The 18595-nt window shown below is 41.2% G+C and overlaps 1 protein-coding gene across 2 annotated transcripts in view; it reads left to right on the top strand.

The window, feature by feature from the left end:
- ZNF565 (zinc finger protein 565) overlaps positions 1–11943 on the top strand; it is a 31512-nt gene extending 19569 nt beyond the window's left edge. For both annotated transcript variants that reach the window (XM_060185838.1, XM_060185837.1), the window contains 3 exons: positions 451–577; positions 1741–1836; positions 9992–11943. In XM_060185838.1, coding sequence (XP_060041821.1) covers positions 451–577; positions 1741–1836; positions 9992–11259 — 1491 coding nt within the window. In that variant the 3' untranslated portion in view covers positions 11260–11943. The remainder of the gene's footprint in view (positions 1–450; positions 578–1740; positions 1837–9991) is intronic.
- The last annotated feature ends 6652 nt before the right edge of the window (positions 11944–18595 follow it).

Genomic DNA, 18595 nt, shown 5'->3' with positions numbered 1-18595 from the left:
GAAGTAGAACAAAATAATAGTTTTTGTTTGTTTTTACCAGAGCACTGTTCAGCTCTGGCTTATAGTGATGCTGGAGACTGAACCTGAGACCTTTGGTGCTTAAGGCATGAAGGTCTATTTGCTTAAATATTATGCTATCTCCCCCAGCCCATAAGCTTTTTTCCCTCTTGTTTGTTTAAAGAGTCTAATCTATTAGCTACTAACAGGTGAGATGTAAGTTGTGTAGAAAATGCTGCAAAATACTCCAGGGGTTAAAACTGAGGTGTTAAAAAATGGGAGGAAAAAATGAAACAAGATTTGCAAAAAAAGTCTTATTTATTGTTGCAGCACAGTGATGGATTTGTGGGAGTCATTATACTATTCTCTACACTTTAGGATTTTTAAAACTGCTGTAATAAGTAACATCAAAGTCCTTTAACTTGCAAGTAATACAAGGGTTTGTTGCTTCAGGGACTGGTGACATTCAGGGATGTGGCTGTAGAGTTCTCACAGGAAGAATGGAGGTGCCTGCAGCCTGCCCAGAGGGACCTGTATAAGGATGTGACCTTGGAGAACTACAGCAACTTGGTCTCACTAGGTAAAAACATGCTGTGATGCAGGACCAGACAGGAAATAAAGGCTCTAGAGGCCACAGTAGTGGGAAGCCATTCTTCCCTCTGGCAAGAGGGGTGACAAGAGGAAATGCTGCCATCTAATGATAGTGAGAACTACAGTCCTGGAGGAGGACCTAGCTGTGGTCCAGGAGATGGGTCAGTGGATAAAGAAGGACCTAGCTGGTAGTAATTGTAGCCTCCTCCAGAACTCTTAGGATAAAAGACAGAAGCAGAGGGACAGAAAATACTTCAACTTTCTTCAGTCTTACTCACTCGTCTCCTGCTGGTATTTCCATCACCAAACTCAATGAGAATCAAGAGGGTCACTGTAATACTTATAATGTACTGGGGCTCAGGGCCGGATACAGACTAGGACCAGAAAGAGCAAGGAATGGGAATTGAGGGACAGCTTACCTGGTAGAGTGTGTTGTTTGCCAATTGAAAAGCTACAGTCCTAGTACCACAGCGCTGGGAATGCCACAATACTGGGGAAAATCCCAGTGCTGTATTGTCTGTCTCTGAAGTAAAAATAAATGAAAAATGTTAGGCTGGGAGCAATGAAATTGTGTATACATAAAGCAGCATCTTTCTCTCTCTTTCTCTTTCTCTCACACACACACACTTTCCCTCTCTCTCTCTCTCTCTCTCTCTCTCTCACACACACACACACACACACAAAACAAGGCTGGATGAAGGACCTAGCCAAATGGTTATTGCAAAGAGACTTTCATTCCTGAGACTCCCAGCATCTCTAGTTCAATCCCCAGCACCACCTTAAACCAGAGCTGAGCAGTGCTCTAGTAGAAAAAAAAAATGGATTAATGGGCATGCAGAGGGGAAATGCAGACTAGCCACCAGAGTTATCTACTTAAATAATCAAGGATCAGCCTTCTGGAATTTCTGGTTTCTTCATCATGAATTCCTAGGGAGACTTGAGAGTTACTGGATCTATTTCAGCTCACTGTTTTGGGCAAAATGTTTGTACATTATGAAAGTAGAAATGAGTGATCCCATTAGCATCTCTTGTCTTTTCATCCTGTGGACAGCCTTCACACTTTATAAACTGCTTCTTTTCCTTGGTGACCAAGGGATTGGTTTGAATTTTGGAACAAGTATAATCATGCTCCATTTCTTTTCCAAAAAACAGGACTTTCTGTTTCTAAGCCTGCCGTCATCTGTTTATTGGAGCAAGGGAGTGAATTCTGGGTGACTGCAAGTGCCATCACAGGTCCATGGTGCTCAGGTGAGCAAGAGCTGGTCCAGTGGGGGAGATGATTCGGTATAATAGGCCAATGGGTTACCACTACATTTTTCCCCCCACTTAAGTTATTTTTGAAGCTGTGCTTCAAATTGCTTTGTAATAAAACAGTCTTTTAAAAAAGATTTATATTTATGTGGGAAGAGAACTAGAGCATCACTCTGGCATATATGCCAGGGATCAAGCTCAGAACCTCCTGTTTGCAGGGCCAGTGCTCTATCCACTGTGCAATCTCCCAGGCCACTGGGGAACACTAACCTTAAACTCCACTTAGTGAAACATTATCTCCCTCAAAAAAGAATTCTTTTCTTTTCATTCCCAGACATATATTACAAAAAGGTTGTACTCAGTTATTATACTTTGAACTTCATCAAAGTACATCCTTTGTAGTGTGGACACCAAACCCCTGTGATAATCCTGGTAACAATTAAAAAAGGAAAAGGAAAAAAAATTGGACTGAACAGATGTGATTCATTAATGAATTACTCAGTTGTTTCTTCACTGTACTGGTTTTCTATGGCTTCAGTAGTAAGTTGTTACTTGTTTGCTTAAAATAATACAAATTTATCATTTTACAGTTGTGTAAGATTAGAAACTCAGATTGCAACTTACTCTGGGATAAACTTTTTTTAAAAATATTTTTACATTTATTATTATTATTTTTTTTTACCAGAGCACTCACTGCTTACCTTTGGCTTATGGTGGTGCAGGGGATTGAACCTGGGACTTTGGAGCATTAGGCATGAGAATCTCTTTGCATAACCATTATGCTATCTACCCCTACCCCGCACTCTCTGGGATAAATTAAGGGTGTTTACAGGATTGAATTTCTTTCGGAGGCTTTAGGGAATAATCAGTTTTCGTGCCTTTTTTAACTTCTAGAAGTTGCCTATATTCATTGATTATAGCCCTGTGCCTATCTTTAAAGCCAGTAGTTTATTATTATTAACATGAGAGGAAGAGAAAGCAAGAGAGATAGAGCCCGAGCATAACTCTGGAATATGCAATGCCAGGGATTGAACTCAGGGCCTCATGCTGTTAAAGTCAAGACTGTAGCCACTGCACCACCTCCCAGGCCACTTTTTTTTCCCCAAAAGATTAATGGGGGCTGGAGAGACAACATAATGGCTATGCAAATAGACTTTCATGCCTGAGGAGGCTCTGAGGTCCCAGGTTCAGTCTCAAGCACTATCATAAACAAGGGCTGAATTAGTGCTCTGGTTAAACATAAAATATAATAATTAGGGAGTCAGGCGGTAGTGCAGCAGGTTAAGCGCAGGTGGCGCAAAGCACAAGGACCAGTATAAGAATCCCAGTTTGAGCCCCTGGCTTCCTAACTGCAGGGGAGTCACTTCACAGGCAGTGAAGCAGGTCTGCAGATGTCTGTCTTTCTCTCCCCCTCTCTGTCTTCCCCTCCTCTCTCCATTTCTCTCTGTCCTATCCAACAATAATATCAACAACAACAATAAGAACTACAATAATAAAACAACAAGGGCAACAAAAGGGGATAAATACATAAATATTTTTTTAAAAAGAGTCCCAGAGATAAACCCTATGGGGGAAATTTTTCTCCCCCAATTTACAATTAAAATGGCCAAGAAGACAGCTCAGCTGATAGAGTGAAATGACTGAGGCTCCTGGTTTGAGAACTGATGCCACATGCAGCAAGTGATGCCTAGGATTCTTTTTTTCTTTTTTCAATGTGAAACTCTCTCGAACTAATACAAAATAGAAAGGGAGTGGGAAAGAACTCAGCTACTAAAGCTCATACTTTACCATGTATGAGGTCCTGAGATTAAACCTCTAGCCACCACATGGGGTACTGACACAGAAAAAGCTTCACAAAGGTTGGAACAGTGCTGTGATATCTCTTTCTCTCCTTATCTTTCTTTCTCTTTGTTTCTCACTCTCTAAAAAATACAAAATAAAACAAGAGTCTGCCAGGAGTGATGGAATTGTGTCCACACAGAGTCTCAGTAATAATCCTCATGGCAGAAATCAATATGAATAAATCTTTTAAGTATGTAATTCAGCCTGGAGGAGTAAAATGCTGCTGACAAAAAAAAAAAGGTTGAGAACTGTTCTAGAGAGATAGTGCAGTCTATTAGAGCATAGAACTTTCATGCTTGAAGCCCCTGATTCTACAAGTTTAACCCCAGCACCACCATATAGCAGAATGGAGCTGTATTCTTTTTTATTTTATTTATTTATTTATTCCTTTTTTGTTGCCCTTGTTTTTTATTGTTGTAGCTATTACTGTTGTTGTTATTTATGTCAGCATTGTTAGATAGGACAGAGAGAAATGGAGAGAGGAGGGGAAGACAGAGAGAGAGGGGAGAGAAAGACAGACACCTGCAGACCTGCTTCACTACCTGTGAAGCTACACCCATGCAGGTGGGGAGCCGGGGGCTTGAACCAGGATCCTTATGCTGGTCTTTGCACCACGTGCACTTAACCCACTATGCTGCTGTCGGACTCTCCAAAATGGGAATTTTTATGTAATATGTATCTTACCTTAATTAAGAACACACGTCTACTCTTGAAATATATATACAAGCACATGCACAATCATATGCATTAGCCTTATTCCTATAGATTTTGAATCAGTCTAGAATGATTTTTTTAGGTATTGTTAACAGACATTCTGAATAATTCAGATCTATATCAAACTCTAGGATCCATAACTTAATTTGTTTCCTAGCTCCCTCCTAGCACCATATTTGCTCATCATATTTGCGTTTTCATATGCTTTATAGAAATTGCACAATAGCAACCTAGGAAATGGCACAGTGGATAAAATATTAGACTCTCAAGCATAAGGTCCCAAGTTCAATCTCTAGCATCACATTTGTCAGAGCGATGCCGCTATTCTCATTCTCCCACTCTTTTCCATTAATAAATCATAGAAGGAGGAGGAGGAGGAGAAGAAAAAAGAAAGATAGAGAGAAAGAAAGAAATTACAGGAGCCAGGCAGTGGTTCACCTGGTTGGGTGTGCATGTTACAATGTGCAAGGACCCAGGTTTGAGCCCCTGTATGGGGGAAAGCTTTACAAGTGGTGAAGCAGGGCTGCAGGTGTCTCTCTGTCTGTCTCCATCTCTATCTCCCTTTTCTCTCTCAATTTCTGACTATCTCTATCCAACAAATAAATAAAGATAAGTAAAAAACAACTTTTAAAAAGAGAAATTCACAGTAACATTTGAGACTTAGATAATTTGCCTTTTATGGTTTTTATTTTATCTGCTCTCTGTTGTCTACTGTAGAAATTTTTATTTTATTTTATTTTTAAATAATTTATTTCTTTATTGGGGAATTAATGCTTTACATTCAACAGTAAATACAATAGTTTGAACATGCATAACATTCCCCAGATTCCCATTTAACAATACAACCCCCACTATGTCATTCATCATTTTTCATGGACCTGTATTCTCCCCTCCCACCCACCCACCCCAGAGTCTTTTACTTTGGTGTAGTACTCCAATTCCATTTCAGGTTCGACTTGTGTTTTCTTTTCTAATCTTGTTTTTCAACTTCGGCCTGAGAGTGAGATCATCCCATATTCATCCTTCTGTTTCTGACTTATTACACTCAACATGATTTTTTCAAGGTCCATCCAAGATCGGCTGAAAACGGTGAAGTCACCATTTTTTACAGCTGAGTAGTATTCCATTGTGTATATATACCACAACTTGCTCAGCCACTCATCTGTTGTTGGACACCTGGGTTGCTTCCAGGTTTTGGCTATTACAAATTGTGCCGCCAAGAACATATGTGTACACAGATCTTTTTGGATGGATGTGTTGGGTTCCTTAGGATATATCCCCAGGAGGGGAATTGCAGGGTCATAGGGTAGGTCCATTTCTAGCCTTCTGAGAGTTCTCCAGACTGTTCTCCACAGAACTTGGACCAGTTTACATTCCCACCAGCAGTGCAGGAGGGTTCCTTTGACCCCACACCCTCTCCAGCATTTGCTGCTGTTACCTTTTCTGATGTGTGACATTCTCACAGGAGTGAAGTGATATCTCATTGTTGTCTTTATTTGCATTTCTCTGACAATCAGAGACTTGGAGCATTTTTTCATGTGTTTCTCGGCCTTTTGGATCTCTTCTGTGGTGAATATTCTGTCCAAGTCCTCCCCCTATTTTTGGATGGGGTTATTTGTTGTCTTGTTGTTGAGTCTGGCAAGCTTTTTATATATATTGGTTATTAAACTCTGATGTATGGCATGTAAAGATCTTCTCCCATTCTGTGAGGGGTCTCTTGGTTTGGGTAGTGGTTTCTTTTGCTGTGAAGAAGCTTTATAATTTGATGTAGTCCCATAGGTTTATACTTGCCTTAGTCTTCCTTGTAATTGGATTCGTTTCATTGAAAATGTCTTTAAAATTGATGCGGAAAAAAGTTCTTCCAATATTTTCCTCTAAGTATCTGATAGTTTCTGGTCTAACATCCAAGTCCTTGATCCACTTGGAATTCACTTTTGTATTTGGTGAAATACAGTGATTCAGTTTCATTCTTCTGCATGTTTCAACCCATTGTTTCCAACACCATTTGTTGAAGAGACTCTGCTTTCCCCATGTAATAGTCTGGACCCCTTTGTCAAAGATTAGATGTCCATACGTGTGGGGCCTCATTTCTGGGCTCTCAATTCTATTCCACTGGTCAGTGTGTCTGTTCATGTTCCAGTACCAAGCAGTTTTGATGACAATGGCCCTATAATACAGTTTGAGATCTGGGAGTGTGATGCCTCCGGTTCTGTTCTTTTTTCTCAAGATTGTTTTGGCAATTCTAGGTCTTTTCTGATTCCAGATAAACATTTGTAGCATTTTTTTCTATTCTCCTAAAAAATGTGCTTGGGATCTTGATGGGGATAGCATTAAATTTGTAGATGGCTCTGGGTAATATATTCATTTTGATGATGTTAATTCTTCCAACCCATGAACATGGAATATCTTTCCACTTCTTTGTGTCTTTTTCAATTTCTTTGAGTAGTGACTCATAATTTTCAGTATACAAGTCTTTCACTTCTTTGGTTAGGTTTACTCCTAGATATTTTATTGTCTTTGTTGCTATAGAAAAAGGAACTGATTTCTGGATTTCAATTTCTTCTAACTTAGTGTTTGCATAGAGGAAAGCCACTGACTTTTGAATGTTAATTTTATAGCCTGACACATTACTGTATTGCCTGATGATTTCCAAAAGCTTCTTGCTGGATTCCTTAGGTTTTTCCATGTATACTATCATGTCATCTGCAAATAAGGAGAGTTTGACTTCTTCTCTTCCAATCTGTATGCCTTTAATTCCTTGCTCCTGCCTGATTGCTATGGCAAGAACTTCCAACACTATGTTGAATAGTAATGGTGATAGTGGGCAGCCCTGTCTAGTACCTGATCTGAGGGGAAATGCTTCCAGTTTTTCACCATTGAGTATGATGTTGGCTGTAGGTTTGCTATATATAGACTCCACTATATTCAGGAATTTTCCATCTATTCCCATTTTTTGTAGTGTTTTGATCATAAAGGGATGTTGTATTTTGTCAAAGGCTTTCTCTGCATCTATTGATATGACCATGTGGTTTTTGGTCTTGCTTTTGTTGATGTGGTGGATCACATTGATTGATTTACGTATATTAAACCAACCTTGCATGCCTGGGATAAACCCCACTTGGTCATGATGAACAATTTTTTTGATATACTGCTGTATCCGGTTGGCTAGAATTTTGTTCAATATTTTCGCATCTATGTTCATCAGAGATATTGGTCTGTAGTTTTCTTTTTTGGTTGTGTCCCTGTCTGCTTTTGGTATCAGGGTGATGTTGGCTTCATAGAAGCTGGCAGGGAGTATTCCAGTGTCTTCAATCTTCTGGAAGACTTTTAAAAGTAGAGGTATTAGTTCTTCTTTGAAAGTTTTGTAGAATTCATTTGTAAAACCATCTGGTCCAGGACTTTTATTTTTGGGAAGATTTTTGATAACTGTTTCAATTTCATTAGCTGTGATGGGCCTGTTCATGTTATCCACTTCCTCTTTACTTAGTTTTGGAAGTTGGTAGGTATCTAGGAAATCATTCATTTCTTCCAGGTTCTCTAGCTTGGTGGCATATAGTTGTTCATAGAAGCCTCGCATGATATGTTGAATTTCTGCAGTGTCTGTTGTGATATCTCCTCTTTCATTTACTATCCGATTTATTTGGGTCTTCTCCCTTTTTTGTTTTGTGAGTCTGGCTAAAGGTTTGTCGATTTTGTTTACTCTTTCGAAGAACCAACATTTACTTTCATTGATCTTTTGTATGGTTTTCCTATTCTCGATGTTATTTATTTCTGCCCTGACTTTAGTGATTTCTGTCCTGGTTGCTTTAGGATTCCTTTGTTGTTCTTCTTCTAGGTCTTTAAGATGTGCAATCAGGCTGTTTATTTGTGCCTTTTCTTGTTTCCTAATGTGTGCTTGTATAGCTATGAACTTCCCTCTTAGGACTGCTTTAGCTGTTTCCAAATATTTTGATAGCTTGTGTCTTCCTTTTCATTGAACTCTCGAAACATTTTGATTTCTTCCTTGATTTCCTCTTTGACCCAGAAGTTGTTAAGAAGTGTACTGTTGAGCTTCCACATTTTGGGACTGTTACTAATCTTTTGTTGATTGTTAAGTGTTAGTTTAATTCCACTGTGGTCTGAGAAAATGCTTGGGATGATTTCAGTGCTCTTGAATTGGCTGATGCTGTCTTTGTGGCCTAACATATGGTCTATCCTTGAGAATGATCCATGTGGATTTGAGTAAAATGTGTATTCCAGTTTCTTGGGATGAATGACTCTGAAAATGTCCAATAGTTCTAGTTTATCTATCTCTTCATTTAGCTCCCTTATGTCTTTACTGATTTTCTTCCTGGATGATCTGTCAAGTTGAGAGAGTGGGGTGTTGAAGTCCCCTACTATGATTGTGTTACTGTTAATATATTGCTGTAGCTCCTTCAGTAGAAGTTTGATGTATTTAGATGGCTTCTCATTGGGTGTATAGATATTAATAATTGTTAAGTCCTCTTGATTGACTGATCCTCTGAGCATTAAGTAGTGTCCATTCCTATCTTTTTTAATTGTATCTATTTTAAAGTCTATTATGTCAGATATGAGAATAGCTGTTCCTGCCCTTTTTTGTGGGCCATTGGCTTGTATGATAGTTTTCCATCCTTTCACTTTAAGTCTGTTTTTGTCTTGTTGAGTTAGGTGAGTTTCCTGTAGACAACATATTGTTGGGTTGTGTTTTCTGATCCATCTTCCTACTCTGTGTCTTTTAATAGGTGAATTCAGGCCATTGACATTTATTGATATCAAAGATTGAAGATATTTTAACGCCATTCTTGTAGAGTTTTAGAGTGTTTTGATATATGTCCTATTTGTGGTGGTCTGACTGTTTATAGGAGACCTTTCAGAACTTCTTTCAGGGCAGGCTTGGTGATGGTTGCTTCCTTCAACTGTTGCTTATCTGAGAAGGTTTTGGTGCTTCCATCTAGTCTGAATGACAGTCTAGCAGGATATAGTATTCTTGGCTGAAAGCCTTTCTCATTGAGCACTCAATAGATATCTTGCCATTCTCTTCTGGCCTGTAGTGTTTGTATGGAGAAGTCTGCTGCTAATCTTATGGGTTTTCCTTTGTAGGTGACTCTTTGTTTTTCTCTTGCAGCCTTGAGGATCTTTTCTTTATCCTTATTCCTTTCCAATCTAAGTATGACTTGTCTTGGTGTCTTTAGGTCTGGGTTAATTCTGTTTGGGACCCTCTGGGCTTCTTGAATCTTTATGTCTTTGGTGTTGTCTAGACTAGAGAAATTTTCAGCTATTATGGCCTGGAGAATGCTTTCTTCCTCCCCTTCTCTTTCTTCCTCTGGTAAGCCAATAATGCGTATATTGTTTCTTTTGAAGTCATCCCATAGGACTCTGTTGTTGTTTTCAGCATCTCTTAATCTCTTTTTGAGATCTCTTACTTCTTTTTCAGTTGTCTCTAATTCATCCTCAATCTTGCTAATTCTGTCTTCAGCCTCATAGATTCTATTCTCTCTGCCCTCTAATGCTTTCTGGAGTTCATGTATTTTGTTGCTCTGCTCTGATAGAAATTTTTATTTTTCTTAGAAAAACTTCTACACATATTTTTTTTCAGATGTGGATTCCAGTCATGAGAAATGTTCACAAAAAGATAGTCTTGAAGTAGAGCCACTGAACTGGGAGATAATGGAAAGGCTTAAATACTGTGGTTTTGAGGGCTCCCATTTTATTGATAACTGGGAATACAAAGGTCAGCATGAGAGACTAAGAAATCAGGAGTTCTCTTTGAAGCAAGTGCAAATCACCTGTGAGAGCATGCCCACTTTAGAACATCATACATCCCTCATGCTACAGCAAAGAAATGAGACCAGTGAACAGCTAATTGCTTGTAATGAATGTGGAAAAGCATTTAGCCATGCTTCACACCTTATTCAACATCAGAAAACTCATACTGGTGAAAAGCCCTTTGAATGTAAAGAATGTGGGAAAGCCTTTAGTCGCACTTCACACCTTGCTCAACATCAGAGAATCCATACAGGTGCGAAACCTAACGAATGCAAGGAGTGTGGGAAAGCCTTTGGTCACACTTCTGAACTTATACTACACCAGAGACTGCATACAGGTGTAAAACCCTACCAATGTAAAGAATGTGGAAAGACCTTCAGACAGCACTCACAACTTATTCTGCATCAAAGAATTCACACCGGTGAGAAACCTTATGTTTGTAAAGACTGTGGGAAGGCTTTTATTCGTGGCTCACAACTTACTGTTCATCGGAGGATTCACACAGGTGCTAGACCTTATCATTGTCAAGAATGTGGAAAAGCCTTCAGACAGCATTCACAACTTACTGTACACCAGAGAATTCATACCGGTGAGAAACCGTATGAATGTAAGGAATGTGGAAAGGGCTTTATTCATAGCTCAGAAGTTACTCGGCATCAAAGGATTCATTCTGGTGAGAAACCCTATGATTGTAAGGACTGTGGGAAGGCCTTTAGACAGCGTGCACAACTTACCCGACATCAGAGAGTTCACACTGGTGACAGACCCTATGAATGTAAGGACTGTGGGAAGGCCTTTAGTCGAAGTTCATACCTTATTCAACATCAGAGAATCCATACAGGTGACAAGCCCTATGAATGTAAGGAGTGTGGGAAAGCCTTTATTCGTGTTTCACAACTGACTCATCATCAGCGAATTCACACTTGTGAGAAACCCTATCAGTGTAGAGAATGTGGAATGGCCTTTATCCGTAGTTCACAACTTACTGAACATCAGAGAATTCATCCAGGTATCAAACCTTACGAATGTAGAGAATGTGGACAGGCCTTTATTCTTGGCTCCCAGCTCATTGAACACTACAGAATCCATACTGATTAGAAAACTTTGATTATTAAGGATAGGGGAAGGCCGTTATGCGGAGTTCAGATGTGATTCACTACTAGATCATGTGTAATGTAAAGTGATTCATGTCTGAAAGCCATCAGTTGTCACTTCCAGATAACTCAAGAAAACTCAGTAAATATGGAATGGGAAAGGGGCCCTAACACTATTTATTAAGCCACAGAAAACTTGTGCTGAAAAAAAAATGTTAATGAAAGGGGCCAGGTGGTGGTGCACATGGTTGAGTGCACATGTTACAATGCACAAGGACCCAGGTTTGAACCTCGGTCCCCATCTGCAGGGGGAAAGCTTTGCAAGTGGTGAAGCAGGGCTGCAGGTCGCGCTCTCTCTCTCTCTTCCTCTCTATCTCCCCCTTCCCTCCTGATTTCTGGCTGTCTCTATCCAATTAATAAAGAAAGAAAAAAATTAAATGTTAATGACAATATAGAAAAATCTCCTGTTGTCATTCAGAATGTGTTAAGTTTTTCAGAGTCCTAGTAGAAAATGATCCTATTAAAATTTTTCTGGATGTGCCTTTCTCCATGACATACTTCTTACTTAACACTATGTAACTCCCACCAATTATTGACTGGATTGAATTGAGCAAACAATGCACTGTTCTGTTCCTCAGTTTATTCATTTTTTAACTTTTATTTATAAAAAGGCAACACTGGCAAAGCATTTATTTATTCCCTTTTGTTGCCCTTGTTTTTTTTTTTTGTTGTTGTTGTTATCATTGTTGTCATCATCGTTGGATAGGACAGAGGGGGAGAGAAAGATAGATACTTGCAGACCTGCTTCACCGCCTGTGAAGCGACTCTCCTTCAGGTGAGGAGCCAGGGGCTCGAACCGGGATCCTTACACTAGTCCTTGCGTTTTGTGCCACATGTGCTTAATTGAGGAAATACTGAGTTATGAAATTAGGGAGCATTTCCACATTTCTCCTAGATATATATTTTAATTTTTCTACTTTTTTCTTTGTTACCTAGTAAACACTAAAATATCACCAACTCATTTATAAGAGTGGTTCTCTCTCTTAAAATATTTTAATGAGAGCAATGCAGAGAAAAATACAGAGAGAGAGAGAGAGACGAGGGGCAAAGCACTGCTCAGCTCTGGCTGATGGTGGTGCTGGGGATTAGATCTGGGACCTCAGAGCCTCAGGCAAGAAAGTCATTTGCAGAACCATCAACCTGTCTCCTCAGCCCCAACTTAATTTAAAGTATGTGTCTTAACCTTAACATTTCAAATTATGCATCTTTTTTTTTTTTTGCCTCCAGGGTTATTGCTGGGGCTCAGTGCCTGCACTATGAATCCACTGCTCGCAGAGCCTATTTTCCCCATTTTGTTGCCTTTGTTGTGGTGAATTTTTTTTTATTAGGTAAACTCAAGAGAGTCCCAGAAATGTTAATTACCCCATTTAGCTCTAAACCTTGGTTTTGAACTGTTTATTTAAACCTACCTGAGTTGCTCCGAGGCCATGCCATGGCCCAGCCTCATGTACTTTCTAATCGTTTCTACCTTAAAAATAAGAGCAATCCAGGGAGGGAGTTAAAAAAAGTTGCTTGGAATCAGCAAAATAGCTCACCTGAGGGCATCCAGGCAGTGGCTCTCCTGGTTCAGCCCACGCACTGCAGTGTGCAAGGACCCAGGTTCTAAGCCCCTGGTCCCCACCTGTGGGGGGGGGAAGCTTCACAAGTGGTGAAACAGGGCTGCAGGTGTCTCTGTCTCTCTCTCTATCTCCCCTCTCAATTTCTCTCTCCATCCAATAATTTTAAAAAGCTCACTTGAGTAGTGTGCAGCTTCCCCATGTGTGCCACACAGGTTCGAGCCTGGCCCCCACCACCGTGAAGGAAGCTTCCATGCTGTGGTCTCGCTCTGCCTGGCTACCTGCCTCTCTGTATCTTTTAAGTCAGCTTTGGTCACTCTGCTTCTAGAGCTGTCTGGTTCAAGGCACATAAAGCAGCCTTGGGTGACAGGAGCAGATTCTGAGCAGCTCAGGCACTGACCCTTCCCCACCTGAGGCCCAGTCTGCAGTGCGTCTCAAACCTGCTCTCTAATAATGACGGTCTCACTTTCTCTCTCATGTGGAGTCTCAAGATCTTTACAGCAGGAATTCATGCCCAAGAAACAAAAGTCAATGTTTTCATCTCTGGTATTAAAAAGACAAACAAACCTGGCGATTATTTCTATACACAATCAAACAGTAGAGCAAAAGTGCTGATATTTGAGTGAAAGACTTAACTCTACTTAGTAAGGTCCAGGTGATGCTTTTTAAAAACCCACTTTGTGGGGGTCGGGCGGTGGCGCAGTGGGTTAAGCGCACGTGGCGCAAAGCGCAGGGACCAGCGTAAGGATCCTGGTTCGAGCCCCCGGCTCCCCACCTGCAGGGGAGTCGCTTCACGGGCGGTGAAGCAGGTCTGCAGGTGTCTGTCTTTCTCCCCCCCCCCCTCTGTCTTCCCCTCCTCTCTCCATTTCTCTCTGTCCTATCCAACAACAAAGCAACTCAACAATGGCAATAATAACCGCAACGAGGCTGCAACAACTAGGGCAACAAAAAGTGGGGGAAATGGCCTCCAGGAGCGGTGGATTCATGGTGCAGGCACGGAGCCCAGCAATAACCCTGGAGGAAAAAAAAAAACACTTTGTTGGGGAAAGTTCATGATTTACACAGTGCAGTTGACACAGGGATATAGTTGTCTCCCTCCTCTCTCAAGTTCTCTTTGTCCAAAAAAAACAAACAAAAAACACCAATCACCACATGAGGACGCCTGCACAGGGGAAGCTTCACAAGAGGTGGAGACATGCTATGTTTGTCTCTCCTCCCCCATCTGCTTTCATCTTTCCCCGTCTACATTTCTCCCTCACTAGCTCTCACCTCTAAATTAAAAACGAAGAAGTGTTCAATCACAATTTGTGGAATCTTCCAGGTGCCTAACTAGAGAAAGATGGTCATGGAAAATAAATTTATATATTCTAATATAAACACAAAATAGTCAGTATGCCTTAGGGAAAAACCTAAAACAATGGTTTGAGAGTCATTTGTGAAATTCACGTGTTAAAATCCACTGTGCAAAAAGCCACATTATACAGAATGCTTAGAAACAATCAGGATAGCGGTGTTTTGCTGCCGCCTTGTGGACACACTAAAGAATGCATCTGAATAGCGGTGTTTTGCTGCCACCTTGTGGAATCGCTGAAGAATGCATCTGAATAGAAAATTTATAACTGATTTTTTTCCCCTTTAGGGTTATCACTGGGGCTCATTGACTGCACTATGAACCAGTGCTCCTGGTAGCCACTTTCTCCTATGTTCTTATGTAGGGCAGAGAGAAATTGAAAGATATGGGGAAGATAGAGAGGGGGAGAGAAAGACAGACACCTGCAGACCTGCTTCACAACTTGTGAAATGAACCCTCTACAGGTGGGGAACTGAGAGCTTGAACTGGGATCCTGGAAAGGGTCCTTGCACTTCATACTGTGTGCTTAACCTGGAGTGCCACTGCCCAGCCCCTCTCCATATCATATATGTGTGTGTGTGTGTGTGTGTGTGTGTGTGTGTGTGTGTGTATTTGCAAGGAACTTCATTTAAAAAAGTCTTTAAGAAATGCACTGTGGAGGCCAGGTGGTGGTGCACCTGAGTGCACATGTTACAGAGCGCAAGAACTCAGGTTTGAGCCACTGGTCCCCACCTGCAGGGCAAAAGCATCATGAGTGGTGAAGCAGTGCTCCAGGTATCTCCCTGTTTCTCTCCCACTCACTCTATTTTTTGGCCTCCAGGGTTATGCTGGGGCTCAGTGTCTGCACTATGAATCCACTGCTCCTAGAGGCCATTTTCTCAATTTTGGGGGGGGATAGGACAGAGAAATTGATAGAGATGGGGAAGATAGAGAGAAGGACAGAAATACAGACACCTGCAGACCTACTTCAGCGCTTGTGAAGCGGCTCACCTGCTGCAGGTGGGGAGCCGGGGCTCAAACCCGGATCTTTGTGCTTGGGACTATGTGCGCTTAACCTGGCCTGTATCCCTCTCTATCACCCCTTCCCTCTCAATTTATTGCTGGCTCTATCCAATAAATAAAGATAATTTTAAAAATTTTAAATGTACTGTGTATAAAACCTGAGCTCTCCTTTTCACAAAATGCTTAGAAAACACTCTGGATTGTGTTTTTCTGCCACCTTGTGGACACACAGTAGAATGTATCTGAATAGAAGAATTAATCAATTGTAGTGTAAATTTTATATTCAAAGATATAAGTATAACTGCACTTAAAAATACTGGAGGGTGGGGTCGGGCGGTAGCGCAGTGGGTTAAGGGTACATGGCCCAAAGCTCAGAGACTGCCATTAAGATCCCAGTTCAAGAGCTGGCGTATTGCACCAAAGTAAAAGACTCCGGGGTGGGTGGGTGGGAGAGTACAGGTCCAAAAAGGATGACAGAGGACCTAATGGGGGTTGTATTGTTATATGCAAAAGTTGGAAAAGTCATGCATGTACACACTATTGTATTTACTGTTGAACAAAAAACATTAATTCCCCAATAAAGAAATTTTCAAAAAGATCCCAGTTCGAGCCCCTGGCTCCCCACCTGCAGGGGGTTGCTTCACAAGTGGTGAAGCAGGTCTTCCAGTGTCTATCTTCCTCTTCTCCTCTTCTCTCCATTTTCTCTGTCCTATCCAACAGCAATGACATCAATAACAACAACAATAATAACCACACAAGGATGAAAAACAAAAGGGGGAAAATAGCCTCCAGGAGCAGTGTTTTTGTGGTGCAGGCACTGAGCCCCAGCAATAACCCTGGAGGCAAAAAATAAATTAAAAAAATAAAAAAATAATGGACGGTGAGGGAGGTAGCATATGATGATGCAAACAGACTCTCCTGCTTGAGGTACTGAGGTCCCTCAAACCACCATCAGCCAGAGCTAAGCAGTGCTCTAGTAAAATAATAATAATAATAATAATAATAATAATAATAATAATAATAAAGCTGGGGAGATGACTCAATAATGGCCAGGCTCAAACCTGTGTGGCACACATGGGGAAGCTGCACACTACTCAAGTGAGCTTTTTAAAATTATTGGATGGAGAGAGAAATTGAGAGGGGAGATAGAGAGAGAGACAGAGACACCTGCAGCCCTGTTTCACCACTTGTGAAGCTTTCCCCCCCCACAGGTGGGGACCAGGGGCTTAGAACCTGGGTCCTTGCACACTGCAGTGCGTGGGCTGAACCAGGAGAGCCACTGCCTGGATGCCCTCAGGTGAGCTATTTTGCTGATTCCAAGCAACTTTTTTTAACTCCCTCCCTGGATTGCTCTCATTTTTAAGGTAGAAACGATTAGAAAGTACATGAGGCTGGGCCATGGCATGGCCTTGGAGCAACTCAGGTAGGTTTAAATAAACAGTTCAAAACCAAGGTTTAGAGCTAAATGGGGTAATTAACATTTCTGGGACTCTCTTGAGTTTACCTAATAAAAAAAAAATTCACCACAACAAAGGCAACAAAATGGGGAAAATAGGCTCTGCGAGCAGTGGATTCATAGTGCAGGCACTGAGCCCCAGCAATAACCCTGGAGGCAAAAAAAAAAAAGATGCATACTTTGAAATGTTAAGGTTAAGACGCATACTTTAAATTAAGCTGGGGCTGAGGAGACAGGTTGATGGTTCTGCAAATGACTTTCTTGCCTGAGGCTCTGAGGTCCCAGATCTAATCCCCAGCACCACCATCAACCAGAGCTGAGCAGTGCTTTGCCCCTCGTCTCTCTCTCTCTCTCTGTATTTTTCTCTGCATTGCTCTCATTAAAATATTTTAAGAGAGAGAACCACTCTTAAAAATGAGTTGGTGATATTTTAGTGTTTACTAGGTAACAAAGAAAAAAGTAGAAAAATTAAAATATATATCTAGGATAAATGTGGAAATGCTCCCTAATTTCATAACTCAGTATTTCCTCAGTTTTCAATATCTCTATACTGCAGTTGACCAAAAAAAAAAAAAAGGAAGATAAATAAGCCTGGCTTCCACGGCATTGAAGGAAGTTTTGGCACTGTGGTCTCTTGCACTCTCTATGTCTAAAAATAAATAAAACTGTATATGGACAGTCATGAATCCATCTTTCATTTGCATTGGTCTTTGGAATCTGCTCTGTGTTTTGCTCACTTGTATTCTGCTACTTTTTATGAATTCTTCTCTTTCTCATTTTGCTATATTTTTATAATTTTTTTTATTTAAGAAAGGATTAATTAACAAAACCATAGGGTAGGAGGGGTACAACTCCACACAATTCCCACCACCCAATCTCCATATCCTACCCCCTCCCCTGATAGCTTTCCCATTCTCTAGCCCTCTGGGAGCATGGACCCAGGGTCATTGAGGGTTGCAGAAGGTAGAAGGTCTGGCTTCTGTAATTGCTTCCCCGCTGAACATGGGTGTTGACTGGTCGGTCCATGCTCCCAGTCTGCCTCTCTCTTTCCCTAGTAGGGTGTGTCTCTGGGGAAGCAGAGCTCCAGGACATATTGGTGGGGTCTTCAATCCAGGGAAGCCTGGCTAGCATCCTGATGGCATCTGGAACCTGGTGATTGAAAAGAGAGTTAACATACAAAGCCAAACCAATTGTTGAGCAATCATGGACCCAAAGCTTGGAATAGTGGAGAGCAAGTGTTAGGGAGGTACTCACTGCAAACTCTAGTGTACTTCTGCTTTCAGGTATATATTTTGCAGTAGTTTATGGATACGTGTGTACATAGCTCTCTCTCACAGAAACTGGTGTATATCTAGGTTTTGGGATATTTTTATCATTTTTAAAATATTTATTTACTGATGGAGAATGGAGAAGGAAGAGCAAGAAAGAGAACCAGAGCGTCACTCTGGCACAGGCTATGCTGGGGATCTAAGTCAGCGCCTCACGCTTGAGACTCCAAAGCTTCACCCGCTGTGCCACCTCCCCGGCCCCAATTTTATCCTTTTCATTTAAGATGAAGAGAGAAACAGAGATGACCCCTGAGACTCTGCACCGCCTCACACGGGAAACTGACTTTCCACACATGGCTCTGTCTTCCCTTAGTTTTAGCTTTTTTTTTTTTCCCCTCCAGGGTTATAGCTGGGGCTTGGTGCCTGCACTATGAATCCACTGCTCCTGGAGGCTATTTTTCCCATTTTGTTGCCCTTGTTGCTCTTGTTGTAGTTCTTCTTGTTGTCATAGTTGTTGTTGGATAGGACAGCGAGAAATCAAGAGAGGAGGGGAAGACAGAGAGGAGGAGAGAAAGACCTGCAGACCTGCTTCACCACTGGCAAAGCGACACCCTGTAGGTGGGGAGCTGGAGGTTGGAACCAGGATC

This window comes from Erinaceus europaeus, chromosome 2, assembly GCF_950295315.1.
Source record: "Erinaceus europaeus chromosome 2, mEriEur2.1, whole genome shotgun sequence".
NCBI classification, from domain to species: Eukaryota; Metazoa; Chordata; class Mammalia; order Eulipotyphla; family Erinaceidae; genus Erinaceus; species Erinaceus europaeus.
Note: the sequence above shows the minus strand (reverse complement) of the source record. Positions and strands in the feature narration are given on the sequence as shown.